General features: G+C 38.9%; 1 protein-coding gene across 1 annotated transcript in view; it reads left to right on the top strand.

Moving 5' to 3' along the window:
- The window catches only part of INTS3 (integrator complex subunit 3), an 883,995-nt gene extending 862,329 nt beyond the window's left edge, over positions 1-21,666 (top strand). Inside the window, 1 exon segment of the mRNA XM_053719732.1 lies at positions 21,624-21,666. Coding sequence (XP_053575707.1) covers positions 21,624-21,666 — 43 coding nt within the window.
- The last annotated feature ends 5,648 nt before the right edge of the window (positions 21,667-27,314 follow it).

Below are 27,314 nucleotides of genomic sequence, written 5' to 3'. Positions count from 1 at the left end.
GTCCAAGGGTATAACCTTTCGCAGGCCAGATTGGACGATTGTAACAACAGATGCCAGCCTTCTAGGTTGGGGCGCAGTCTGGAACTCCCTGAAGGCTCAGGGATCATGGATTCAGGAGGAGAAACTCCTCCCAATAAATATTCTGGAGTTAAGAGCAATATTCAATGCTCTTCTAGCTTGGCCTCAGTTAGCAACCCTGAGGTTCATCAGATTTCAGTCAGACAACATCACGACTGTGGCTTACATCAACCATGAAGGGGGAACCAGGAGTTCCCTAGTGATGTTAGAAGTCTCAAGGATAATTCGCTGGGCAGAGTCTCACTCTTGCCATCTGTCAGCGATCCACATCCCAGGCGTAGAGAACTGGGAGGCGGATTTTCTAAGTCGTCAGACTTTTCATCCGGGGGAGTGGGAACTCCATCCGGAGGTGTTTGCTCAACTGATCCATCGTTGGGGCAAACCAGAACTGGATCTCATGGCGTCTCGCCAGAACGCCAAGCTTCCTTGTTACGGATCCAGGTCCAGGGACCCGGGAGTGACGCTGATAGATGCTCAAGCAGCTCCTTGGTTCTTCAACCTGGCTTATGTGTTTCCACCGTTTCCTCTGCTCCCTCGACTGATTGCCAAAATCAAACAGGAGAGAGCATCCTTTCCACCATGGACTCTGCCTCTGAGGCAGGACCTTCTAATACAAGGTCCTTTCAATCATCCAAATCTAATTTCTCTGAAACTGACTGCATGGAGATTGAACGCTTGATTATATCAAGGCGTGGCTTCTCCGAGTCAGTCATTGATACCTTAATACAGGCACGAAAGCCTGTCACCAGGAAAATCTACCATAAAATATGGCGTAAATACCTTTTATTGGTGTGAATCCAAGAATTACTCATGGAGTAAGGTTAGGATTCCTAGGATATTGTCCTTTCTCCAAGAGGGTTTGGACAAAGGATTATCAGCTAGTTCTTTAAAAGGACAGATTTCTGCTCTGTCTATTCTTTTGCACAAGCGTCTGGCAGGGGTTCCAGACGTCCAGGCATTTTGTCAGGCTTTGGTTGGAATTAAGCCTGTGTTTAAAACTGTTGCTCCCCCGTGGAGCTTAAACTTGGTTCTTAAAGTTCTTCAAGGAGTTCCGTTTGAACCCCTTCATTCCATCTGTTTATGATGGCTATTTCTTCGGCTCGAAGAGTCTCTGAGCTATCTGCCTTACAATGTGATTCTCCTTATCTGATTTTTCATGCAGATAAGGTAGTTCTGCGTACCAAACCTGGGTTTTTACCTAAGGTGGTTTCTAACAAGAATATCAATCAAGAGATTGTTGTTCCATCATTGTGTCCTAATCCTTCTTCAAAGAAGGAACGTCTCTTACATAATCTGGACGTAGTCCGTGCCTTGAAGTTTTACTTACAAGCTACTAAAGATTTTCGCCAAGCATCTTCCCTGTTTGTCGTTTACTCTGGACAGAGGAGAGGTCAAAAAGCTTCGGCAACCTCTCTTTCCTTTTGGCTTCGGAGCATAATTCGCTTAGCCTATGAGACTGCTGGACAGCAGCCCCCTGGAAGGATTACAGTTCATTCTACTAGAGCTGTGGCTTCCACCTGGGCCTTTAAAAATGAGGCCTCTGTTGAACAGATTTGCAAGGCTGCAACTTGGTCTTCGCTTCACACCTTTTCAAAATTTTACAAATTTGATCCTTTTGCTTCTTCGGAGGCTGTTTTTGGGAGAAAGGTTCTTCAGGCAGTGGTTCCTTCCGTTTAATCCTGCCTTGTCCCTCCCATCATCCGTGTACTTTAGCTTTGGTATTGGTATCCCATAAGTAATGGATGATCCGTGGACTGGATACACTTAACAAGAGAAAACATAATTTATGCTTACCTGATAAATTTATTTCTCTTGTAGTGTATCCAGTCCACGGCCCGCCCTGTCCTTTTAAGGCAGGTCTAAATTTTAATTAAACTACAGTCACCATTGCACCCTATGGTTTCTCCTTTCTCGTCTTGTTTCGGTCGAATGACTGGATATGGCAGTGAGGGGAGGAGCTATATAGCAGCTCTGCTGCAACTTCCTGTTGGGAAGGAGAATATCCCATAAGTAATGGATGATCCGTGGACTGGATACACTACAAGAGAAATAAATTTATCAGGTAAGCATAAATTATGTTTTTCCGCTGAAAAGATAATCCACAACCCAAATTATAAGTTTATTCTTTTAATGACAAGAAAAACTTAAAACATCAGCAGAAGAATCAAACTGCAACAGCTGCCTGAAGAACTTTTCTACCAAAAACTGCTTCTGAAGAAGCAAAAACATCAAAACGGTAGAATTTAGTAAATGTATGCAAAGAGGACCAAGTTGCTGCTTTGCAAATCTGATCAACTGAAGCTTCATTTTTAAAAGCCCACGAAGTGGAGACTGATCTAGTAGAATGAGCTGTAATTCTCTGAGGCGGGATCTTACCCGACTCCAAATAAGCTGAATGAATCAAAAGCTTTAACCAAGAAGCCAAGTAAATAGCAGAAGCCTTCTGTCCTATCCTAGGACCCGAAAATATAACAAATAGACTAGAAGTCTTCCTGAAAACTTTAGTAGCTTCAACATAATATTTCAAAGCTCTTACCACATCCAAAGAATGTAAGGATCTTTCCAAAGAATTCTTAGGATTAGGACACAAGGAAGGGACAACAATTTCTCTACTAATGTTGTTAGAATTCACAACCTTAGGTAAAAATTGAAATGAAGTCCGCAAAACCGCCTTATCCTGATGAAAAATCAGAAAAGGAGATTCACAAGAAAGAGCAGAAAGCTCAGAAACTCTTCTAGCAGAAGAGATAGCCAAAAGGAATAACACTTTCCAAGAAAGTAGTTTAATGTCCAAAGAATGCATAGGCTCAAATGGAGGAGCCTGTAACGCCTTCAAAACCAAATTAAGATTCCAAGGAGGAGAAATTGATTTAATGACAGGCTTAATACGAACTAAAGCCTGTACAAAATAGTGAATATCAGGAAGTTTAGCAATCTTTCTGTGAAATAAAACAGAAAGAGCAGAGATGTGTCCATTCAAGGAACTTGCTGACAAACATTTATCCAAACCATCCTGAAGAAACTGTCAAATTCTAGGAATTCTAAAAGAATGCCAAGAGAATTTATGAGAACAACACCATGAAATGTAAGTCTTCCAAACTCGATAATAAATCTTTCTAGAGACAGATTTACGAGCTTGTAACATAGTATTAATCACTGAGTCAGAGAAACCTCTATGACTTAGCACTGAGCGTTCAATTTCCATACCTTCAAATTTAATGATTTAAGATCCTGATGGAAAAATGGACCTTGAGACAGTAGGTCCAGCTTTAATGGAAGTGGCCAAGGTTGGCAACTGGACATCCGAACAAGATCTGCATACCAAAACCTGTGTAGCCATGCTGTAGCCACCAGCAACACAAATGATTGTTCCATTATGATTTTGGAGATCACTCTTGGAAGAAGAACTAGAAGCGGAAAAATGTAAGCAGGTTGATAACACCATGGAAGTGTCAGCGCATCCACTGCTTCCGCCTGAACATCCCTGGACCTGGACAGGTATCTGGGAAGTTTCTTGTTTAGATGAGAGGCCATCAGATCTATCTCTGGAAAACCCCACATCTGAACAATCTGAGAAAACGCATCTGGATGGAGAGACCACTCCCCCGGATGTAAAGTCTGACGGCTGAGATAATCCGCTTCCCAATTGTCTACACCTGGCATATGCACCGCAGAGATTAGACAGGAGCTGGATTCCGCCCAAGCAAGTATCCAAGATACTTCTTTCTTGGCTTGGGGGACTGTGAGTCCCCCCCCTGGTGAATGACATATGCCACAGTTGTGATATTGTCTGTATGAAAGCAAATGAACGGTTCTCTCTTCAACAGAGGCCAAAACTGAAGAGCTCTGAGAATTGCACAAAGTTCTAAAATATTGATTGGTAATCTCGCCTCTTGAGATTTCCAAACCCCTTGTGCTGTCAGAGATCCCCAAACAGCTCCCCAACCTGAAAGACTTGCATCTGTAGTAATCACAGTCCAGGTAGGACGAACAAAAGAAGCCCCGTGAACTAAACGCTGATGATTTAACCACCACGTCAGAGAGTGTCGAACATTGGGATTTAAGGATATTAATTGTGATATTTTTGTATAATCCCTGCACTATTGATTCAGCATACAAAGCTGGAGAGGTCTCATATGAAAACGAGCAAAAGGAATCGCATCCGATGCTGCAGTCATGAGGCCTAAAACTTCCATGCACATAGCCACTGAAGAATATGACTGAGACTGAAGGTGCAGACAGGCTGCAACCAATTTCAAACGTCTCTTGTCTGTTAGAGACAGAGTCATGGACACTGAATCTATCTGGAAACCTAAAAAGGTGACCCTTGTCTGAGGAATCAAGAAACTTTTTGGTAAATTGATCCTCCAACCATGTTTTCGAAGAAACAACACTAGTTGATTTGTGTGAGATTCTGCAGAACGTAAAGCTAGTACCAAGATATCGTCCAAATAAGAAAACACCTCAATACCCTGTTCTCTGATTACAGAGAGTAGGACACCTAGAACCTTTGAAATGATTCTTGGAGCTGTTGCTAGGCCAAATGGAAGAGCAACAAATTGGTAATGCTGCTCTAGAAAAGAGAATCTCAGTAACTGATAATGTTCTGGATGAATCAGAATATGAAGGTATGCATCCTGCAAGTCTATTGTGGACATATAATGTCCTCGCTGAACAAAAGGCAGAATAGTCCTTATAGTCACTATCTTGAAAGTTGGTACTCTTACATAAAGATTCAAAATTTTCAGATCCAGAACTGGTCTGAATGAATTTTCCTTCTTTGGGACAATGAATAGATTTGAATAAAACCCCAGACCTTGTTCCTGAAAAGGAACCAGCATGATTACCCCTGAAAACTCCAGGTCTGAAACACACTTCAGGAAAAAATCTTCTCACAGGAGGTCTTACCCTGAATCCTATTCAATACCCTTGAGAGACAATGCTCTGAATCCATTGATTTTGGACAGAATGTATCCAAATATCTTTGAAAAACCTTAATCTGCCCCTACCAGCTGAGCTGGAATGAGGGCCGCACCTTCATGCGGACTTAGGGGCTGACTTTGGTTTCTTAAATGGCTTGGATTTATTCCAATTTGAGGAAGGCTTCCAATTTGAAACAGATTCCTTGGGGGAAGGATTAGATTTTTGTTCCTTATTTTGACGAAATAAACGAAAACGGTTAGAAGCCTTAGATTTACCCTTAGGTTTTTTATCCTGAGGCAGAAAAACTCCCTTTCCCCTAGTATCAGTTGAAATAATAGAATCCAACTGAGTACCAAATAAATTATTAGCTTGGGAAGAAAGAGATAGCAACAAAGACTTAGATGTCATATCAGCATTCCAAGATTTAAGCCACAAAGCCCTTCTAGCTAAAATAGCTAAAGACATGGATCTAACATTAAGTTCGATAATATCAAAAATGTCATCACAAATAAAATGATTAGCATGTTGCAGTAAACGAACAATGTTAGATATGTCAGTTCTTGTTGCGCTAAATTTTCCAACCAAAAAGTTGATGCAGCCGCAACATCAGCCAAAGAAATTGCAGGTCTGAGAAGATGACCTGAATATAAATAGGCTTTCCTTAGATAAGATTCAAGCTTCCTATCTAAAGGATCCTTAAAGGAATTACTATCTTCCATAGGAATAGTGGTACGTTTAGCAAGAGTAGAAATAGCCCCATCAACTTTGGGGACTTTTTCCCAAAACTCATAGAAAAAGGCAAGAGGCAGACAGCAATGGGGTATTAAATTAATGAAAAATTTGGCGGCAAATATGACGCACAACGTAACTGAAACTTTTTTGGCTCCAACAATATCTGTAAAGGACACACTTGCGTCACTAATGACGCAACCGTGTGTAAGGCTTCTGCGTCAACTACGACGCCGGAAATGACGAACTTGCGTCAACGGACGTACTTTTCGCGCCAAAAATGACGCAATAAAGTCTAGCATTTTGCGCACCTGCGGGCCTAGTACTGCCCGCAATTTTCAAGAAAAAATGTAGTCAATTTGAAAAAAAAAGACTAAACCCCAGGTTAGAAAAATATTTCTTAATATTTTTATTTTCCCTAAATATGAAACCGACGGTCTGCACAAGGATTACTCTGAGAGGAAGCGCATGTCAACGTAGAAATCTTAGCACAAACTTTACTTCACCACCTCCATAGGAGGCAAAGTTTGTAAAACTGAATTGTGGGTGTGGTGAGGGGTGTATTTGTAGGCATTTTGAGGTTTGGGAAACTTTGCCCCTCCTGGTAGGATTGTATATCCCATACGTCACTAGCTCATGGACTCTTGCCAATTACATGAAAGAAAGGGCATACGCTATTAACATTAAATTACAAAGCAGAACTTATTTTTGTAAAATTTCAATAAAGTTGCATTTGTCACACAGACACCAAGCTAATAAATATACATTAGACTATTTAAAATTGTAACTAAAAATAGTTCTGCACTAAAGAGGCATAATATGTTGACCTGTCAAATACATTAATAATATGAACGAATTTGAAATGACACTATAAATGTTATATCCATCCCTCACAACATTATACAAGTTAAATTTCAGCTGCATCCCGCACAACTAGGCAATAGTATCCCTGACACACCATATCAAATTAAAAATACTCTTTGCAATGTTCTGTTGCTGTAGTAAATAACCCTATTATCATCCACAATCGTGGCCCCTGCACATGGATACATTTCTTAATAATGAATTCATAATTAAGAAGGACAAGTCAATAATCCATAATTGAGAGGGACAAAATTCATAATGGAGAAGGACAAGTCCAGTTTTCCATTTTATTTTATTTCTCATTTAATAAGGCAGCAGGTGCATTTGAAAATAGGGGCATACGAGTGAGCATTGAAACAGAACAATTTGTAAATTTCAATAAAATTATATTTATGCACACAAAGACTTGCTCCTTAAAAAGTACATGAAGAAAAAATTATATGATAAAATGATGTGTCCTTAAAAAGGGGCTTAGTCTGGGATAAATTTGTGCCCCAAAATAGAAGCATAAGAAAGCAACAATTGAAATTGTATGAAACAGAACTATTTTATTGGAAATTATAATTAAGTTGGATTATGTGCACGAGTAAGGGACAATACCATTTTTTTTTGGGGGGGGGGGAATATGCTACAAATAGTTGTTTCCTAAAAATGGGGCATAATATGTCAATCTTTATTTTTATTGATCTATATTTTTAATGTTATTCCGAAAATATTTACAACTCTTGTCCATCTCTTTTAATCTGCACCCAACAAAACTAAACAGGAGTTATTCTGCATTCATTCCCCCAGTCACTGTAACTTTCAATAGGTGAAGTAATATGCCCTAACAAGTCGCACAAAATATCATCTTTTTCCAATTCAGCCTTTATCTCGTGGGTTTTAGTTTTTTATATATTTGTGTACTTTCATATTGATGTCTGGCGCATTAGCTGCCCCCTTTTTGGGGCATTAATACACATTATTGATAAATGGTCCCCTTAACGACCACAACGTACCTTGTATGTTGCTGGTCATTAAGGGTTTGGTTATAATAGCGTAGCTGGACTGCGCTATTATACCCTCCCTCCCTCAAGCTGGCCACTGGAGATAGATATTAAAAATAAGATACGTCGGAGGTCCTTAAGGGGTTAATTATGATAATTATGTCATTTTATTTTTTTTAAATAAAGGTACTTTCATCATTTTTTATGTGCCCCTTTTTTTCTTCTTTTTTTTTACGAGAATAGCTGAAACTAATGGTTGCCTGAATTGCATTGACCTATTATAACATGGGTCATTAAACACTAACACTACATTTTATAAACACATTATTGAGGTTATTCCCTGCCTCCCTTTTATTATGGGAACCACAACACTGACCTGTTTCCACATATGCAGCAACTCTCCTTTAGATACCTGCAGTGTAATCTAGGTTTCATAATGGCAGCACTTATAATTAGAAGGAGGTGCATGAAATGTATTTAGTGTCCCTTGAATCTTTTCTAATTGATACTTAAAAAAATGTTAAAGGTACTTCTGTAGTAGCTATCCTTCCATAATGAACAGGATATGACTGACAAGAGTGCATGTATAAGGGTGCTTAGCCTTTTCCAGATGGGTATCTGTGGGGAGGAGTTAGAAATGTATAAAGAAAATTTTAAAAAAATGCCATTTAAAAAGAAATTATAAGGAACACAAATTAATTTCACATAAAGATGCTTTCTTTAAGGTATATAGTAGGTATGTGCATTTATTCTTGTGAAAGTACAACACACAAATGGATTTTCCCAGATCTCAGTGTGTTGCACTTTTACAAAAATAAATCCGGCTCTGAAAAGAGCTAAATGTGGCTTGCGGCCGCCTTCTTCCTGATTCGTTACAGCAGGAAGTGCACAAATGCACGTACCTTGTGTATAGTGAATACAAAATTAGAGCTCAGGTGAAGTAATCAGTAACCATGGTTATTTACCTGTTCTCGTCCATCAACTGATTATTTCACTTGTTCTTTATTTCATATCAAGAAAATTTGGCCTGATGCCTTGAAAACTGGATCTAAAAAACACTGCTCTGTCTAATTAAGCTGATTAACAGGCTGTGAACCCAGGGTGACATCATAAGTAGTTTGTTTATTTACTAAAATGGTCACTAAAGTCAAAATTAAATGTTCATGATTCAGATAGACCATGCAGTTTTAACAGACTTTTCAATTTAGTTCCATTATCAAATTGTGCACAGTCTTCTTATATACACTTTCATAGTTGACATTTGAAAAAAAAAATTCCAGGGACACTTTGTTTGCATAGCTCCGACCCCCATACTGATTGCTTAAAGGGACAGGAAAGATTAAATTAAACTTCCATGATTCAGACAGAGCATGTAATTTATAAATTAACTTCTACTTTGTTCTCTTGGGTAACTTTGTTATAAAGAATATGTAAATGTCCTCATCAGCAACAATTCACTACTGGGAGCTAGATTTTGACTACACACATTTGTCTTTTATCATTGGCTCATCAGATGTGTTTAGCTAGCTCCCAACAGTTCTCAATGAGCTGTCTGGATTCCTCGCACCTTGTCTCCTACTATCCCTGGTATTATATATCACATATCCTTGCTGAATTTCAGTGTAACAGAAGACCCCAGATAAAGAAAACTGCAGAAAAACATACTGTCAGCAATGAGACTAATGCTACAGCGCCCTCTGTGGTGGGAGTATTGCACTGCACACAATATAAATAAACTATATACAGACTGAATTCAACAAGGGACAAGCTTAAAGAGACAGTATACTGTAAAATTGTTTTTACCTTAATGTATATCCAATTACTTGTTATGCCAGCTGCAGAGTATAAAATGTATGACAAATTGAATTTTCAGGTTTATTTGTGTACATGAAATTGCTGGTTTTGTGCTTTGAAACCACAGCTTTTGAAATGGGTTGAGCTTGCAGGTAAAATGAGATCTCATTATGTTATCACTTTGTGTAAACACAATTGCTTCCTTATCTTATATCTGTTTGTAAATCAAAGCCCAATACTAGAGAACAATGGAAAATTATTATTTTGGCTGATGGCTGGGCTGTTACACGATACAGGGGGCCAGCAAATTGAAGTACATTTTTAAATTTGTTATAGAAAATCTACTGCTCGTTTAAAAGTGCTATTGTTTTGTGTTTTTGTTATGCACTTGTCGATTATACAATTCTACTGTATTTAATGGTACTTTAAGGTAAAATGGACAATAAAGTCAAAATTAACCATCATAATTTATATAAAAAATGTAATTTTAAACAACTTTCCAAATTACTTCTATTATCTAGTTTGCTTCATTCTCATGGCATCCTTTATTGAAAAGCATACCAAGGTAGGATCAGGAGCAGCAAAGCGCTTCTAGGAGCTAGCTGCTGATTGGTGGCTGCACATATGTGCCTCGTCATTGTCTCACTCAATGTGTTCAGGTATCTCCCAGTACTGTATCTTTAACAAAGGATACCAAAAGAATAAAGCAAATTTGATAAGTAAAATGCAAAGTTGTTATATTCTATCTGAATCATGAAAGAAAAAAAATGTGGGTTTTGTGTCCCTTTAAATCTAAGATGACACACACTGTTTAAGGAAACAGGTATAGACAAAACAGTAAGTAGAGTGAGTACGTTACATAAATATGTGTAATATAATCTGATAATCCTTTGTAGTTTCATACACAAAATGTTGTGGATAAGGATGTACATTTCTTTTAGGTAAATCTTTCTTAAAAATATTTGATCTGTGTTACCAGTCAAAAAGCAAGGCCGTATATGGTTGCATATTTGCTTTATTAAAGTAGGAGACAAATGTATGCATACATGTACAGATGAACAATATACAATTAGAATACAACTCATAGAGGGTCCACTTCCATCTTAATAGGTATACGAGACAGATTAGATAGATACATAGGTAGGTATATAATGCCACAGTTAATAAATAATACCACAACTGTAGATGTCTATAGTAAATAAAAAGCTCCATCAGCTCCCTTCAAACTGGAAAATGGTACAATGCGATCTAAGGATAATCAAATAGAAAAAAAAACAGAATTCACCACAGCGCTATATTATAATGAACTCAAACTGACAACGCACTATGATATAGTGCAAACATGCAGGCCTCTGCCGTGTGATTGTGAAGACTATAAAAAGCAAGAACTGCTTAAAGAGAGAGTAAAGTCATAATTACTCATGATTTAGACAGAGCATACACTTTTAAACAACTTTGCAATTTACTTCTATTGTTTAATTTGCTCCTTTCTCTTGTTATCCTTTGCTGAAAGGTAGAACCTATATATGTATAAATATATACCGATTGTCATTGGCTCACGCATGTGTTCAGTTAGAAACCAGTAGTGCATTGCTGAACCTTCAACAAATGATCCTTTAAATTTGTGGTTGCAGGCTTGCTCTTTACAGTATATTGGTTTTCCTTTGTTAATTGCTTTTTTTTCCCTTTTATTTGCCATTATGACAACAATATGCTACTTTATGCAGTACAATACTATACGGATGCTTAAGAGGGTGTAGTAACACAGTCTGTTCCAACACTATTTCTATACACACAGAGGCTTTGTAAGTAATCAACCAAAGTCCTGACACCTATAGGAATTGTTGGATTCATTTTGAAGGCCTGATTTACTATTTCTACAGAAAAGTGGTAAGTTAATAAACCATTATTTCTTTCCTGTAAGTGGCAAGAGTCCATGAGCTAGTGACATATGGGATATACGTTCCTACCAGGAGGGGGCAAAGTTTCCCAAACCTCAAATGCCTATAAATACACCTCCCACCACACTCATACCTTAGTTTTACAAACTTTGCCTCCTATGGAGGTGGTGAAGTAAGTTGTGCTTGATTTCTTCTGAATGTATAATTTTTTTAAAGACACTCTCAGCTATGTTTGGCACTTTATATTGTATTGTAAAGTTTTAAATATATGTGTTTGCTTATATTTGCCATGTATCAGGTCTATGTATATTTCCCTTTTTTGCAAACTATCAGTTTCAGTATGGAAATTATGTTTGGGAAGATTATTTTTCTTACCTGGGGTTCAAGTTTTTCTAATTTGACTTTGTTATCCAAATTTTCACGGGCAAACTAGGCTCGCGAGGACGCAAAATGCAGTTTTTATTGCATCATTCGTGGCGCGGAAAATATTGTCGCAAAGTTGCGTCTATGTTGACGTTACTTCTTTTGGCGCGAAGTCACGCTTGTTATGACGCAAGTTGCGTCATTTCCTGGTGTTAGCTTTGGCAGCAAAAATGTTTTAACTTCCTTTTGCGTCATGCGTCATACTTGGCGCCAAAAATGTATTTGTATATTACCCCTCTTCTTGTAATGCTTCTGGTTCTCTTTATATCTTAGAGCTAAGATGCTTCCTTTTTTGCATATAATTTAGCATAAGCATTTTTTTCCCATTCCTACAACTGCTATATGAGGAAATTGGATATTTTGTTTAAATGTTATTTTTTTTTACATTTTGCAAGATGTCTGTCTGATACTGCCTCTGAGTTGCTGTAGAAACCATGCTGCCTGAACACAGTTCTACCAAAGCTAAGTGTGTTTGTTGTATATTAACTGTTATTTCTTAAGCTTAATTATGTGGCATCTGTCATGACAAACTGTTAAATGCTAATAATGTTTCTTTCATGTAATTAGCAAGAGTCCATGAGCTAGTGACGTATGGGATATACATTCCTACCAGGAGGGGCAAAGTTTCCCAAACCTCAAAATGCCTATAAATACACCCCTCACCACACCCACAATTCAGTTTTACAAACTTTGCCTCCGATGGAGGTGGTGAAGTAAGTTTGTGCTAGATTCTACGTTGATATGCGCTCCGCAGCAAGTTGGAGCCCGGTTTTCCTCTCAGCGTGCAGTGAATGTCAGAGGGATGTGAGGAGAGTATTGCCTATTTGAATGCAGTGATCTCCTTCTACGGGGTCTATTTCATAGGTTCTCTGTTATCGGTCGTAGAGATTCATCTCTTACCTCCCTTTTCAGATCGACGATATACTCTTATATATACCATTACCTCTGCTGATTCTCGTTTCAGTACTGGTTTGGCTTTCTACAAACATGTAGATGAGTGTCCTGGGGTAAGTAAATCTTATTTTCTGTGACACTCTAAGCTATGGTTGGGCACTTTGTTTATAAAGTTCTAAATATATGTATTCAAACATTTATTTGCCTTGACTCAGAATGTTCAACTTTCCTTATTTTTCAGACAGTCAGTTTCATATTTGGGATAATGCATTTGATTTAATCATTTTTTTTTTCTTACCTTCAAAAATTTGACTCTTTTTCCCTGTGGGCTGTTAGGCTCGCGGGGGCTGAAAATGCTTCATTTTATTGCGTCATTCTTGGCGCAGACTTTTTTGGCGCAAAAATTCTTTTCCGTTTCCGGCGTCATACGTGTCGCCGGAAGTTGCGTCATTTTTTGACGTTATTTTGCGCCAAAAATGTCGGCGTTCCGGATGTGGCGTCATTTTTGGCGCCAAAAGCATTTAGGCGCCAAATAATGTGGGCGTCTTATTTGGCGCTAAAAAATATGGGCGTCGCTTTTGTCTCCACATTATTTAAGTCTCATTTTTCATTGCTTCTGGTTGCTAGAAGCTTGTTCTTTGGCATTTTTTCCCATTCCTGAAACTGTCATTTAAGGAATTTGATCAATTTTGCTTTATATGTTGTTTTTTCTCTTACATATTGCAAGATGTCTCACGTTGCATCTGAGTCAGAAGATACTACAGGAAAATCGCTGTCTAGTGCTAAATCTACCAAAGCTAAGTGTATCTGCTGTAAACTTTTGGTAGCTATTCCTCCAGCTGTTGTTTGTATTGATTGTCATGACAAACTTGTTAATGCAGATAATATTTCCTTTAGTAAAGTACCATTGCCTGCTGCAGTTCCTTCAACATCTAAGGTGCAGAATATTCCTGATAACATAAGAGATTTTGTTTCTGAATCCATAAAGAAGGCTATGTCTGTTATTTCTCCTTCTAGTAAACGTAAAAAATCTTTTAAAACTTCTCTCCCTACAGATGAATTTTTAAATGAACATCATCATTCTGATTCTGATGACTCTTCTGGTTCAGAGGATTCTGTCTCAGAGGTTGATGCTGATAAATCTTCATATTTATTTAAAATGGAATTTATTCGTTCTTTACTTAAAGAAGTTCTAATTGCTTTAGAAATAGAGGATTCTGGTCCTCTTGATACTAATTCTAAACGTTTGGATAAGGTATTTAAATCTCCTGTGGTTATTCCAGAAGTTTTTCCTGTTCCTAATGCTATTTCTGCAGTAATTTCCAAAGAATGGGATAAATTGGGTAATTCATTTACTCCTTCTAAACGTTTTAAGCAATTATATCCTGTGCCGTCTGACAGATTAGAATTTTGGGACAAAATCCCTAAAGTTGATGGGGCTATTTCTACCCTTGCTAAACGTACTACTATTCCTACGTCAGATGGTACTTCGTTTAAGGATCCTTTAGATAGGAAAATTGAATCCTTTCTAAGAAAAGCTTATCTGTGTTCAGGTAATCTTCTTAGACCTGCTATATCTTTGGCTGATGTTGCTGCAGCTTCAACTTTTTGGTTGGAAACTTTAGCGCAACAAGTAACACATCATGATTCTCATGATATTATTATTCTTCTCCAGCATGCTAATAATTTTATCTGTGATGCCATCTTTGATATTATCAGAGTTGATGTCAGGTTTATGTCTCTAGCTATTTTAGCCAGAAGAGCTTTATGGCTTAAGACTTGGAATGCTGATATGGCTTCTAAATCAACTCTACTTTCCATTTCTTTCCAGGGTAACAAATTATTTGGTTCTCAGTTGGATTCTATTATTTCAACTGTTACTGGTGGGAAAGGAACTTTTTTACCACAGGATAAAAAATCTAAAGGTAAAAACAGGGCTAATAATCGTTTTCGTTCCTTTCGTTTCAACAAAGAACAAAAGTCTGATCCTTCATCCTCAGGAGCAGTTTCAGTTTGGAAACCATCTCCAATCTGGAATAAATCCAAGCCAGCCAGAAAGGCAAAGCCTGCTTCTAAGTCCACATGAAGGTGCGGCCCTCATTCCAGCTCAGCTGGTAGGGGGCAGGTTACGTTTTTTCAAAGAAATTTGGATCAATTCTGTTCACAATCTTTGGATTCAGAACATTGTTTCAGAAGGGTACAGAATTGGTTTCAAGATGAGACCTCCTGCAAAGAGATTTTTTCTTTCCCGTGTCCCAGTAAATCCAGTAAAAGCTCAAGCATTTCTGAATTGTGTTTCAGATCTAGAGTTGACTGGAGTAATTATGCCAGTTCCAGTTCAGGAACAGGGGATGGGGTTTTATTCAAATCTCTTCATTGTACCAAAGAAGGAGAATTCCTTCAGACCAGTTCTGGATCTAAAAATATTGAATCGTTATGTAAGGATACCAACGTTCAAGATGGTAACTGTAAGGACTATCTTGCCTTTTGTTCAGCAAGGGAATTATATGTCCACAATAGATTTACAGGATGCATATCTGCATATTCCGATTCATCCAGATCATTATCAGTTCCTGAGATTCTCTTTTCTGGACAAGCATTACCAGTTTGTGTCTCTGCCGTTTGGCCTAGCTACAGCTCCAAGAATTTTTACAAAGGTTCTCGGTGCCCTTCTGTCTGTAATCAGAGAACAGGGTATTGTGGTATTTCCTTGTTTGGACGATATCTTGGTACTTGTTCAGTCTTTACATTTAGCAGAATTTCATACGAATCGACTTGTGTTGTTTCTTCAAGATCATGGTTGGAGGATCAATTTACCAAAAAGTTCATTGATTCCTCAGACAAGGGTAACCTTTCTGGGTTTCCAGATAGATTCAGTGTCCATGACTCTGTCTTTAACAGACAAGAGACGTCTAAAACTGATTGCAGCTTGTCGAAACCTTCAGTCACAATCATTCCCTTCGGTAGCCTTATGCATGGAAATTCTAGGTCTTATGACTGCTGCATCGGACGCGATCCCCTTTGCTCGTTTTCACATGCGACCTATTCAGCTTTGTATGCTGAATCAATGGTGCAAGGATTACACAAAGATATCTGAATTAATATCTTTAAAACCGATTGTTCGACACTCTCTAACGTGGTGGACAGATCACCATCGTTTAATTCAGGGGGCTTCTTTTGTGCTTCCGACCTGGACTGTAATTTCAACAGATGCAAGTCTCACAGGTTGGGGAGCTGTATGGGGATCTCTGACGGCACAAGGAGTTTGGGAATCTCAGGAGGTGAGATTACCGATCAATATTTTGGAACTCCGTGCAATTTTCAGAGCTCTTCAGTTTTGGCCTCTTCTGAAGAGAGAATCGTTCATTTGTTTTCAGACAGACAATGTCACAACTGTGGCATACATCAATCATCAAGGAGGAACTCACAGTCCTCTGGCTATGAAAGAAGTATCTCGAATTTTGGTTTGGGCGGAATCCAGCTCCTGTCTAATCTCTGCGGTTCATATCCCAGGTGTAGACAATTGGGAAGCGGATTATCTCAGTCGCCAAACGTTGCATCCGGGCGAATGGTCTCTTCACCCAGAGGTATTTCTTCAGATTGTTCAAATGTGGGAACTTCCAGAAATAGATTTGATGGCGTCCCATCTAAACAAGAAACTTCCCAGGTATCTGTCCAGATCCCGGGATCCTCAGGCGGAAGCAGTGGATGCATTATCACTTCCTTGGAAGTATCATCCTGCCTATATCTTTCCGCCTCTAGTTCTTCTTCCAAGAGTAATCTCCAAGATTCTGAAGGAATGCTCGTTTGTTCTGCTGGTAGCTCCGGCATGGCCTCACAGGTTTTGGTATGCGGATCTTGTCCGGATGGCCTCTTGCCAACCGTGGACTCTTCCGTTAAGACCAGACCTTCTGTCACAAGGTCCTTTTTTCCATCAGGATCTGAAATCCTTAAATTTAAAGGTATGGAGATTGAACGCTTGATTCTTCGTCAAAGAGGTTTCTCTGACTCTGTGATTAATACTATGTTACAGGCTCGTAAATCTGTATCTAGAGAGATATATTATAGAGTCTGGAAGACTTATATTTCTTGGTGTATTTCTCATCATTTTTCTTGGCATTCTTTTAGAATACCGAGAATTTTACAGTTTCTTCAGGATGGTTTAGATAAGGGTTTGTCCGCAAGTTCCTTGAAAGGACAAATCTCTGCTCTTTCTGTTCTTTTTCACAGAAAGATTGCTATTCTTCCTGATATTCATTGTTTTGTACAAGCTTTGGTTTGTATAAAACCTGTCATTAAGTCAATTTCTCCTCCTTGGAGTTTGAATTTGGTTCTGGGGGCTCTTCAAGCTCCTCCGTTTGAACCTATGCATTCGCTGGACATTAAATTACTTTCTTGGAAAGTTTTGTTCCTTTTGGCCATCTCTTCTGCCAGAAGAGTTTCTGAATTATCTGCTCTTTCTTGTGAGTCTCCTTTTCTGATTTTTCATCAGGATAAGGCAGTGTTGCAAACTTCTTTTGAATTTTTACCTAAAGTTGTGAATTCCAACAACATTAGTAGAGAAATTGTGGTTCCTTCATTATGTCCTAATCCTAAGAATTCTAAGGAGAAATCGTTGCATTCTTTGGATGTTGTTAGAGCTTTGAAATATTATGTTGAAGCTACTAAATCTTTCCGAAAGACTTCTATATTTGTTATCTTTTCCGGTTCTAGAAAAGGCCAGAAAGCTTCTGCCATTTCTTTGGCATCTTGGTTGAAATCTTTAATTCATCTTGCCTATGTTGAGTCGGGTAAAACTCCGCCTCAGAGAATTACAGCTCATTCTACTAGGTCAGTTTCTACTTCCTGGGCGTTTAGGAATGAAGCTTCGGTTGATCAGATTTGCAAAGCAGCAACTTGGTCCTCTTTGCATACTTTTACTAAATTCTACCATTTTGATGTATTTTCTTCTTCTGAAGCAGTTTTTGGTAGAAAAGTACTTCAGGCAGCGGTTTCAGTTTGAATCTTCTGCTTATGTTTTTCGTTAAACTTTATTTTGGGTGTGGATTATTTTCAGCAGGAATTGGCTGTCTTTATTTTATCCCTCCCTCTCTAGTGACTCTTGTGTGGAAAGATCCACATCTTGGGTAATCATTATCCCATACGTCACTAGCTCATGGACTCTTGCTAATTACATGAAAGAAAACATAATTTATGTAAGAACTTACCTGATAAATTCATTTCTTTCATATTAGCAAGAGTCCATGAGGCCCGCCCTTTTTTTGTGGTGGTTATGATTTTGTATAAAGCACAATTATTCCAATTCCTTATTTTATATGCTTTCGCACTTTTTTTTATCACCCCACTTCTTGGCTATTCGTTAAACTGAATTGTGGGTGTGGTGAGGGGTGTATTTATAGGCATTTTGAGGTTTGGGAAACTTTGCCCCTCCTGGTAGGAATGTATATCCCATACGTCACTAGCTCATGGACTCTTGCTAATATGAAAGAAATGAATTTATCAGGTAAGTTCTTACATAAATTATGTTTTCTATTAGTACAAATACCTAGTCTGTTGTTCCTTCAACATCTAATGTACCTGATATTCCTGCAGATGTAAAGAGTTATATTGCTGCAGCTATAGAAGAGGCGATGTCTGCTATATCGCCATCAAATAAACGTAAAAGGTCTTTTAAAACTTTTCATAATTCTGATGAAATTTGTATTGACCGACAACATACTGAAGTATCCTCTGCTGAGGATCTCTATGGTTCAGAGGAAAAAGTCCCTAAAGTTGATGGGGCTATTTCCACTCTTGCCAGACGTACTACTATCCCTATGGAAGATAGTACTTCTTTTAAGGATCCTTTCGACAGGAAGATTGAATCTTATCTCAGAAAAGCATATTTACATTCTGGTTATATTCTTAGACCTGACATTTCTATGGCTGATGTGGCTCCTGCTTCAACTTTTTGGTTGGAGAGTTTAGCCCGTCAGGTAGAGGATTCTGATTTGTCTAGCATTGTTCTTCTGCTTCAACATGCTAATCATTTAATTTGTGATGCTATATTTGACGTTATTAAGATCGATGTTAAACCTATGTCTTTAGCTATTTTAGCTAGAAGAGCTTTATGGCTTACATCTTGGAATGCTGACATTGTGTCTAAATCTAGATTACTATCTCTATCTTTCCAGGGTAAGAATGTATTTGGTTCTCAATTGGATTCTATTATTTCCACTATCACTGAGGGGAAGGGAGTCTTTCTACCTCAAGATAAAAAAATCTAAGGGTAAATTTGTAGCTCCTAATTGTTTTCATTCCTTTCATCAGAATAGAGAACAAAAAAACACTCCTTCCCCTAAGGCCTCTGGTTCCAATTGGAGACCATCTTCAAATTGGAATAAAACCAAATCCAGCCCCCAAGACTGCATGAAGGAACGGCCCTCGATCCAGTTCAGCTGGTGGGGGGCAGATTGAAATTATTACAGGACTTTTGGATAGGTTCTGTTCAGAATCAGTGGATTCTGAATATTGTGTCTCAAGGGTATCGAATAGGTTTCAGAATAAGACCTCCCGTGGGAAGATTCTTTCTTTCTTTCTCATGTTCCAACAAATCCTGTGAAGGCTCAGGCTTTTCTGAAATGTGTTTCAGACCTAGAGCTTTCAGGGGCGATTGTATCAGTTCCTCTCCAGGAACAGGGTTTGGGGTTCTATTCAAATCTATTCATTGTCCCAAAGAAAGAGGAGAATTCTTTCAGACCAGTTCTGGATTTGAAGTTTTTAAATAATTTTGTAAGAGTCCGAACTTTCAAGATGGTGACTATAAGGACTATTCTGCCTTTTGTTCAGCAAGGGCATTTTATGTCCACAATAGAGACTTACAGGATGCTTATCTTCACATTCCAATTCATCCAGACCACTATCGTTTCCTGAGATTCTCTTTTCTAGACAAGCATTACCAATTTGTTGCTGTTCCATTTGGTCCAACAACAGCTCCAAGAATCTTCTCAAAGGTTCTCAGTGCCCTTCTATCTGTAATCAGAGAGCAGGGTATTGCGGCGTTTCCTTATTTGGATAATATCTTGGTACTAGCTCAGTCTTTTCATTTAGCAGAATCTCACACAAAACAACTAGTGCAGTTTCTTCAAAGGCATGGTTGGAGGATCAATTTACAAAAGAATTCCTTGATTCCTCAAACAAGGGTCACCTTTTTAAGTTTCCAGATAGATTCAGTGTCCATGACTCTGTCTTTAACAGACAAGAGACGACTGAAATTGGTTTTAGCTTGTCTAAACCTTCAGTCTCGATCATTCCCTTCAGTGGCTATGTGCATGGAAGTTTTAGGTCTTATGACTGCAGCATCGGACGCGATCCCCTTTGCTCGTTTTAATATGAGAGCTTTGCATGCTGAATCAATGGTACAGGGATTATACTCAGATATCACAACTGATATTCTTAAGTCCCAACATTCAACTCTCTCTGTCTTGGTGGTTGGACCATCACCGTATTGTTCGTGGGGCCTCTTTTGTTTGTCTTTCCTGGACTGTGATCTCAACAGATGCAAGTCTTACAGGTTGGGGAGCTGTCTGTGGGTCTCTGACAGCACAAGGGGTTTGGAAACCTCAAGAGGCAAGGTTACCAATCAATATTTTAGAACTCCGTGCTATCTTCAGAGCTCTTCAGGCTTGGCCTCTGTTAAAGAGAGAACTTTTCATTCATTTTCAGACAGACAATATCACAACAGTGGCATATGTCAATCATCAGGGGGGCAGCTCCTTAGCAATGAAAGAAGTATCTTGGATACTTTCTTGGGCAGAGTCTAACTCTTGTCTAATTCCTGTGATTCACATCCCAGGTGTAGACAATTGGGAAGCGGATTTTCTAAGTCGTCAGACTTTGCATACGGGGGAGTGGTCTCTCATTCAGATGTTTCATCAGATTGTGCTGATGTGGGGTCTTCCAGAAATAGATCTGATGGCCTCCCGTCGAACAAGAAACTTCCCATATACTTTTCCAGGTCCAAGGATCCTCAGGTGGAGATGGTGGATGCTTTAGCAGTTCCTTGGTTTTACCAACCTTCTTACATATTTCCGCCTCTAGTTCTTCTTCCAAGGGTGATCTCCAAGATCATAATGGAACAATCTTATGCGTTTCTAAAAGCACCAGCATGGCCTCAAAGGTTTTAGTATGCAGATCTTATCCGGATGTCCAGTTGCCATCCTTGGCCACTTCCTTTAAGGCCAGACCTTCTGTCTCAAGGGGCGTTTTTCCATCAGGATCTCAAATCTCTAAATTTGAAGGTATGGAAATTGAACGCTTAGTTCTTAGTCATAGAGGTTTCTCTGACTTAGTGATTAGCACTATGTTACAGGCTGGTAAGTCTTTTTCAAGGAAGATTTATTATCGGGTTTGGAAAACCTATATTTCATGGTGCTCCTCATAAATTTTCTTGGCATTCTTTTAGACTTCCTAGGATTTTACAGTTTCTTCTGGATGGTTTGGATAAGAGTTTGTCTGCAAATACTTTGAAGGGACATATATCTGCTCTTTCTGTCTTATTTCTTAGAAAGATTGCTAAACTTCCTGATATTCACTGTTTTGTTCAGGCTTTGGTTTGTATCAAACCTGTTAAGTCTATTTCTCCTCCTTGGAGTTTCAATTTGGTTTTAAGGATTTTGCAGGCTCCTCCTTTTGAGCCTATACATTCTTTGGATATTAAAAAAGTACTTTCTTGGAAAGTGCTATTTCTTTTGGCTATCTCTTCAGCTAGAAGAGTTTCTGAGTTGTTGGCTCTCTCTTGTGAGTCTCCTTATCTGATTTTCCATCAAGATAAAGCTGTTTTGCGGACTTCGTTTAAATTTCTGCCTAAAGTTCTGAATTCTAACAACATTAATAGGGAGATTGTTGTTCCTTCCTTGTGTCCTAATCCTAAGAATTCTCTTGAAAGATCTCTACATTCTTTGAATGTGGTAAGAGCTTTGACATACTACATCGAGGCTACTAAGGATTTCAGAAAGACTTCTAGTCTATTTGTTATTTTCTCTGGTTCCAGGAAAGGTCAGAAAGCCTTGGTTACAACTTTTGATTCCAAGTAGCAAAAAAGAGTAGCGGAGCACCAATCCAATGTAGTGAAATAAAAATAGTCTTTATTGAAAATCAAATTAAAACAGAAAAATGACAGGGTGCCATTATCCAAAAGGAGTCAGCTCCTACAGCTGCTGACATGTTTCGGCTGTTGCCGTTATCAAAGCTGCTTGTCTGTGCAGGTGTAATCCTGCCCTTTAAAAGAAATGAACAACGACTCCTATTGGATAATGGTTAATTGCACAATTAAACTTTAACCATTTCCTTACTTCAGGATATACTGACAATAATAATGCCCAGTGACTAAATAAGGTTTAAACAAAGTATATAAATACTACCTATAAGTACCTCAGTCTCTAAGTAAGCATAATAGAAAGAGAACATAAGATGTTGAATTGCAAAAATATATATAAATGTACAATGTGCTCTACAAGACTTATTTTTAACTCTTGCTGGTATTACAGATATTGCAGAGCAGTGAGGAACTGATGTATCAGACAACTGAATGATACTTCAAGGTAAACAGCAATTTCAAATAGAAAAAGTATCCAATGCATTAATATCAAAAATATTTACAAACAGAGAAAAATTTTTTTTATTATATATATGATATGTGAAAGAATACTTTAGAAAAAAAATGTTATACTAATTTTAAATGGAAAATTAATGTTGGAGAGGAAGTACTAAGATACAGAATCTCTATATGATGAGCACAAAATAGTGTGCTAGGTGTATATATATTATTATAATTGTAAGAGAAGAATGTATAAACGAGAGAATGGGAGGGGGTGGTTTTTAGGTCCAGTTTACTCCCAATGGTTAATTAAATCATACATGGAGTTAACACCTGAGGGGTATCTCGTGCGCAATTTGAATATCCAAAAGATCTCACGTTTTGACAAGATTGTATCCCGGTCCACCCCTCTGGGTGGTTTGGTAATTTGTTCAATGCAGGTCCAACGAAAAGTATCAGAACTTTTACCATGTAAATTGGTAAAATGTTGGATCAAGGGGGTAGTAGCTGTACCTGTCCTGATGTTAGAGAGATGTTCCCTAATTCTTGACCTGACCTCTCTGGTCGTGAGGCCTACATATTGTTTTGCACATAAAGTGCAAGTGGCAAGGTAGATGGTGTAGGTGGACCTACAGTTAAGGCACATGTTTTTCGTAAAAATCTGTCCTGTTACCGTGGAGCAAAAAGTGTTCCCCAGCTCCACCTTTTCACAGGCCACACAGTCTCTAAAATGACACTTGAACATGCCTTTCTGGGTTAGCCAGGAAGACATCTCTGAAACCCTGCTAGTGGAAATTCTGGTAGGAGCTACCATATTCCCTATGGTTTTACTTCGCCGGTATGTGAAATGGCATGATTTCACTGATAGATTAGCTAAATCCTCATCCGCTCTCAGCATTTCAAAATGTTTTTTGATGATTTCACACACCTGTGGGTATTGTTCCGAATGATCAGTAACAAAAAAAAAGATCATCTTTTGTTGCTTCCTTGTTGTTACATTTATTTTTATCTTTTGGTTTCAAAAGATTTTTTCTATCGATGGTTTTTACTTCTTCGAATGCTGAGGCTATCAGATCTTTCTTATACCCCCTGCACAGGAGTCTTTGAGAGAGTTGAGCAGCTTCCTTCTCAAAGAGTGCCGGCTCTGAACAGTTTCGTTTTAGACGAATGAACTGGCCCTTGATGATGCCTCTAAACACGGCTTTGGGGTGGCAACTGTTGGCATGTAACAGGGTGTTGCCTGAAATTGGCTTTCTGTATACCGTGGTACACACTTTCTCCCCCGCAACACCTGAAAGAGTAACATCCAGATAGTTAATGGTTGTCAGATTGGATTCTGAAGTAAAACTCAGTCCCAAATCATTGGTGTTCAGGAGCTCCACAAAGGCCAACAGTTCACTGTCAGTACCCCTCCAAATGAACAGGAGGTCATCAATGAACCTCCTGTAGAAAACTATATTTGAGCAGAGGGGGCTTCCACCTCCAAATATGTGGTCCTGCTCCCACCAACCCATGAAAAGGTTGGCGTAAGAGGGGGCAAATTTGGCCCCCATTGCAGTCCCACAAATCTGGAGGTAGAACACCCCCTCAAACTCGAAATAGTTATGTGAAAGCAAGAACTCGGTCACTTGTGTCACATACTCGCAGTAATCTGGATCTTCACCAAAGTATTTATTCAAATAGCACCTTACTGCTTGTAACCCTTTGTTATGGGGTATAGATGAGTATATTGATTTCACGTCTACCGTGAGCCAAGTGTATTCCTCTTTCCACTTTAAATTTTCCAGCAATTTTAGGACATGCATCGTGTCCCTTAGGTAGCTCCAAAGTTCTAGTACCATCGGGTGTAGAATTTTATCTAACCACTCTGAGGTATGTTCAAGGAGCGAACCTATGCCGCTGACAATTGGTCGGCCAGTTACATTGTCCAAGGACTTGTGAACCTTGGGCAAAAGATTGAAAACTGGAATGGTGGGGTTAGTTACTAGGAGATAATCAGCAGTATCCTCATCTATGAAACCTCCCTCAACACCATCATCCACAAGGCTTCTGAGCTTTTTTTTAAAAAGCACAGTCGGGTCTGAGTTTAAAACCCTATAATTGCTAGGATTGTAGAGTTGTCTGTGGGCTTCACTAATGAAGTCCTCCTTGTTCATCAGTACCACAGACCCTCCTTTGTCCGCGGCCCTGATCACCAAGGTTGAATTGTTGCTCAATGAAGCTAATGCTTCTCTTTCCCCCACAGAGAGATTCTGTTTCCTCTTAGTATTATCATTCACATAATACAAGTTGTTTAAATCAGCCTCAATTCTGCTCTGAAATCTTTCAATGATGGTGCCCCTACTTTGTATCGGATAAAATTTAGAGGGGCCCTTAAACTTAGGAAATTTGTGTTGTGTAGAGGTAATTGTGTCTGGAGTAGTATTATCCAATGCCTGTAAAGTTGAGAGACCACAGAGATACTGGAATTCCAGGTCATCGGTCTCAATTTGATTTCTGTGAATTTCATACTCGCATTGGACATTACACTCAGTACTAGGAATATTTTTAGTCTTGGAAAAATGTTTTTTAAGGGTAATTTTTCGTACCAATTTATTGACATCAATCAAGGTATTAAAAAGATTGAAATTGTTTGTTGGCACAAAATTTAAGCCCAAACTCAAAACCCTTTGTTCAATGGGATTTAAATTATATGAGGAGAGATTAATTACCGATACCTCGTCTGCCTTTGGGTTTTCCTCAATGTGTAGCCCCCTTTGTTTGTTCCTCTGGCTCCTTTTCCCCCCCCGGCGCCTTGCGGGGGGGGAAGGGAAAAAACCTGGCGTAATTCAACACTTTCAGCCCCATTAGGGGTATCATGAGTTTGTGGAATATCAGCGGGTAGAGGAATATATCTCGAGGGAGTTTTAGGATTTTTCAATATGGGGGGAGGTAATGTGTTAGGTTTATCCCTTGGTCCCACAGTCTGATGTGGCTGTGTCCCAGGGATGGGTTGATTTATTGTTTGGCTAGCTGAGTGTGCAGGTCCTGGGTGTGGAGTAATAGGATAAAAGGATGTGTCCTCTTCTCCTGATGTAGAGCTCTCTCCCCCTGAGTCTGCCTCACTATCTGAGAAACGAATTCTCTGCTGCCTACCTCTTCCCCTCCCTCTGCGTCTACCTCTATAACCCCTCCCTCTATTGGCAAAACCTCGATTTTGGTTATACTCTCTATATATTTGTGTCCTCTCCCTCTTATTCCAAATATATACAGTATTATTATTAAAATCAGTTTGATCCCTGACATACTTAGAATGTTTAATTTCTAGTAAAAGGGCCTTAGCTTCAGCAACTGCCTCTTGAAGCAAATTATCAAATCTAGCAAAGTCCGTGTTGTCACAGCGCTTATTCAATTCATCTTGCACCTGACTGATCTTAATAGTAATGTCCTGGACTTGCTTGTTCTTATAAATGATCAAAAGGCACATTAGATTCCAGGAGCATTCAGAAAGAGTCTCATTCCATTCAATAATGAATGCCCTGTCCTCAGTGAAAAAAGTAGGGTATTTATTGATGCGTAGGCCCCTGGGTATAAGTTTGAGCTTTAAGTAGTTTTCCAAAGTCCAAATATCCCATTTATATTTATTTTCTTTGTTCATTAGAAATTCCATCTCATCAAATAGAGTAGGTAAATTTTGTTGTGTCCTATCAAGTGTAAAAAAGTTCTCTGCCAACACCATATTCTCATCCCTTTCACTCTCATTGCGTAAAGAGTAAAAGTTCATAATAGTCCCAGGTGTCACTATATTGTTCATAGTATTATTCACCCCGTCATTCATTATCCCTGTATTGTGTTAAGTAGTACTGCTGCAAGTATAAACCCAGACCAAGGCACACAGGGAAAGAGAGAAAAGGGGGGGGGCGGGCCTATGTAGCACTTCCAGAGGATAATTATCCTCATTTTCCCTGTTTAACTGCTGCACCGGCATTCACCCGCAGCTACAATCAAGTTTTCACCACTTCCTGTCCAGAGAGGGCGTGTACAAGGACCGCGCCCCCCTCACTCCCGAGTACGTCTGAGGAGGGTTTGTTTGGGCACTGTAGCCCTTTGCCAGGACCGGAGTAGCAGATTTCTGGGCTTGAACCTTGCATCTACCCGGAGAACAAGAGGGCAGGCTTTCAGCTCATACACCCCAGGACCGGACGATTACGGCAGTGAGTGAGGGGAGACAGCATACTCCACTGAGTGGAGACCCACACTGAGGAGCGGGTGAGTCCGGTAGCAGAAATAAGTTGTTGTTGTTACTGAACTTTCTACACATAACCAACCAGGCACACTGGGGGTATTACTAGAGAGAATACCTTTCTGCATTCACTACAACTTTTGATTCACAAAGCTTATTTGGAGGCAGGGCAGTCTCTGCCTCAGAGAATTACAGCTCATTCTACTAGATCAGTTTCCACTTCTTGGGCTTTCAAGAATGAAGCTTCAGTTGATCAGATTTGCAAAGCAGCAACTTGGTCTTTGCATACATTCACTAAATTTTACCATTTTTATGTATTTGCTTCTTCTGAAGCAGTCTTTGGTAGAAAAGTTCTTCAGGCAGCTGTTTCAGTTTGATTCTATTGCCTATGTTTTGAGTTTTTGGAAATTTTTTAAGAAAACTATTATTTGGATTAAATTTCTCAGCAGAAATAGCAGTTTTTATTTTATCCCTACCTCTCTAGTGACTCGTGGATTTCCACATCTTGGGTATTATTATCCCATATGTCACTAGCTCATGGACTCTTGCCACTTACATGAAAGAAAACATAATTTATGCAAGAACTTACCTGATAAATTCATTTCTTTCATAGTGGCAAGAGTCCATGAGACCCGCCCTATTTTTTGGTGGTTATGATTTTTTTGTATAAAAGCACATTATTTTTCCAGTTCCTCTTTTTGCATGCTTATTTATTTCTTTTTACACCTCACTACTTGGCTATACGTTAAACTAAGGTATGAGTGTGGTGGTAGGTGTATTTAAAGGCATTTTGAAACTTTGCCCCCTCCTAGTAGGAATGTATATGCCATATGTCACTAGCTAATGGACTCTTGCCAGTATGAAAGAAATTCATTTATCAGGTAAGTTCTTACATAAATTGTGTTTTGTTGCCTGAAGGGAAA

This window comes from Bombina bombina, chromosome 1 (assembly GCF_027579735.1).
Source record: "Bombina bombina isolate aBomBom1 chromosome 1, aBomBom1.pri, whole genome shotgun sequence".
Taxonomy (NCBI): domain Eukaryota; kingdom Metazoa; phylum Chordata; class Amphibia; order Anura; family Bombinatoridae; genus Bombina; species Bombina bombina.
The sequence above is the reverse complement of the archived record's forward strand: the minus strand, read 5'-3'. Positions and strand labels throughout refer to the sequence as shown.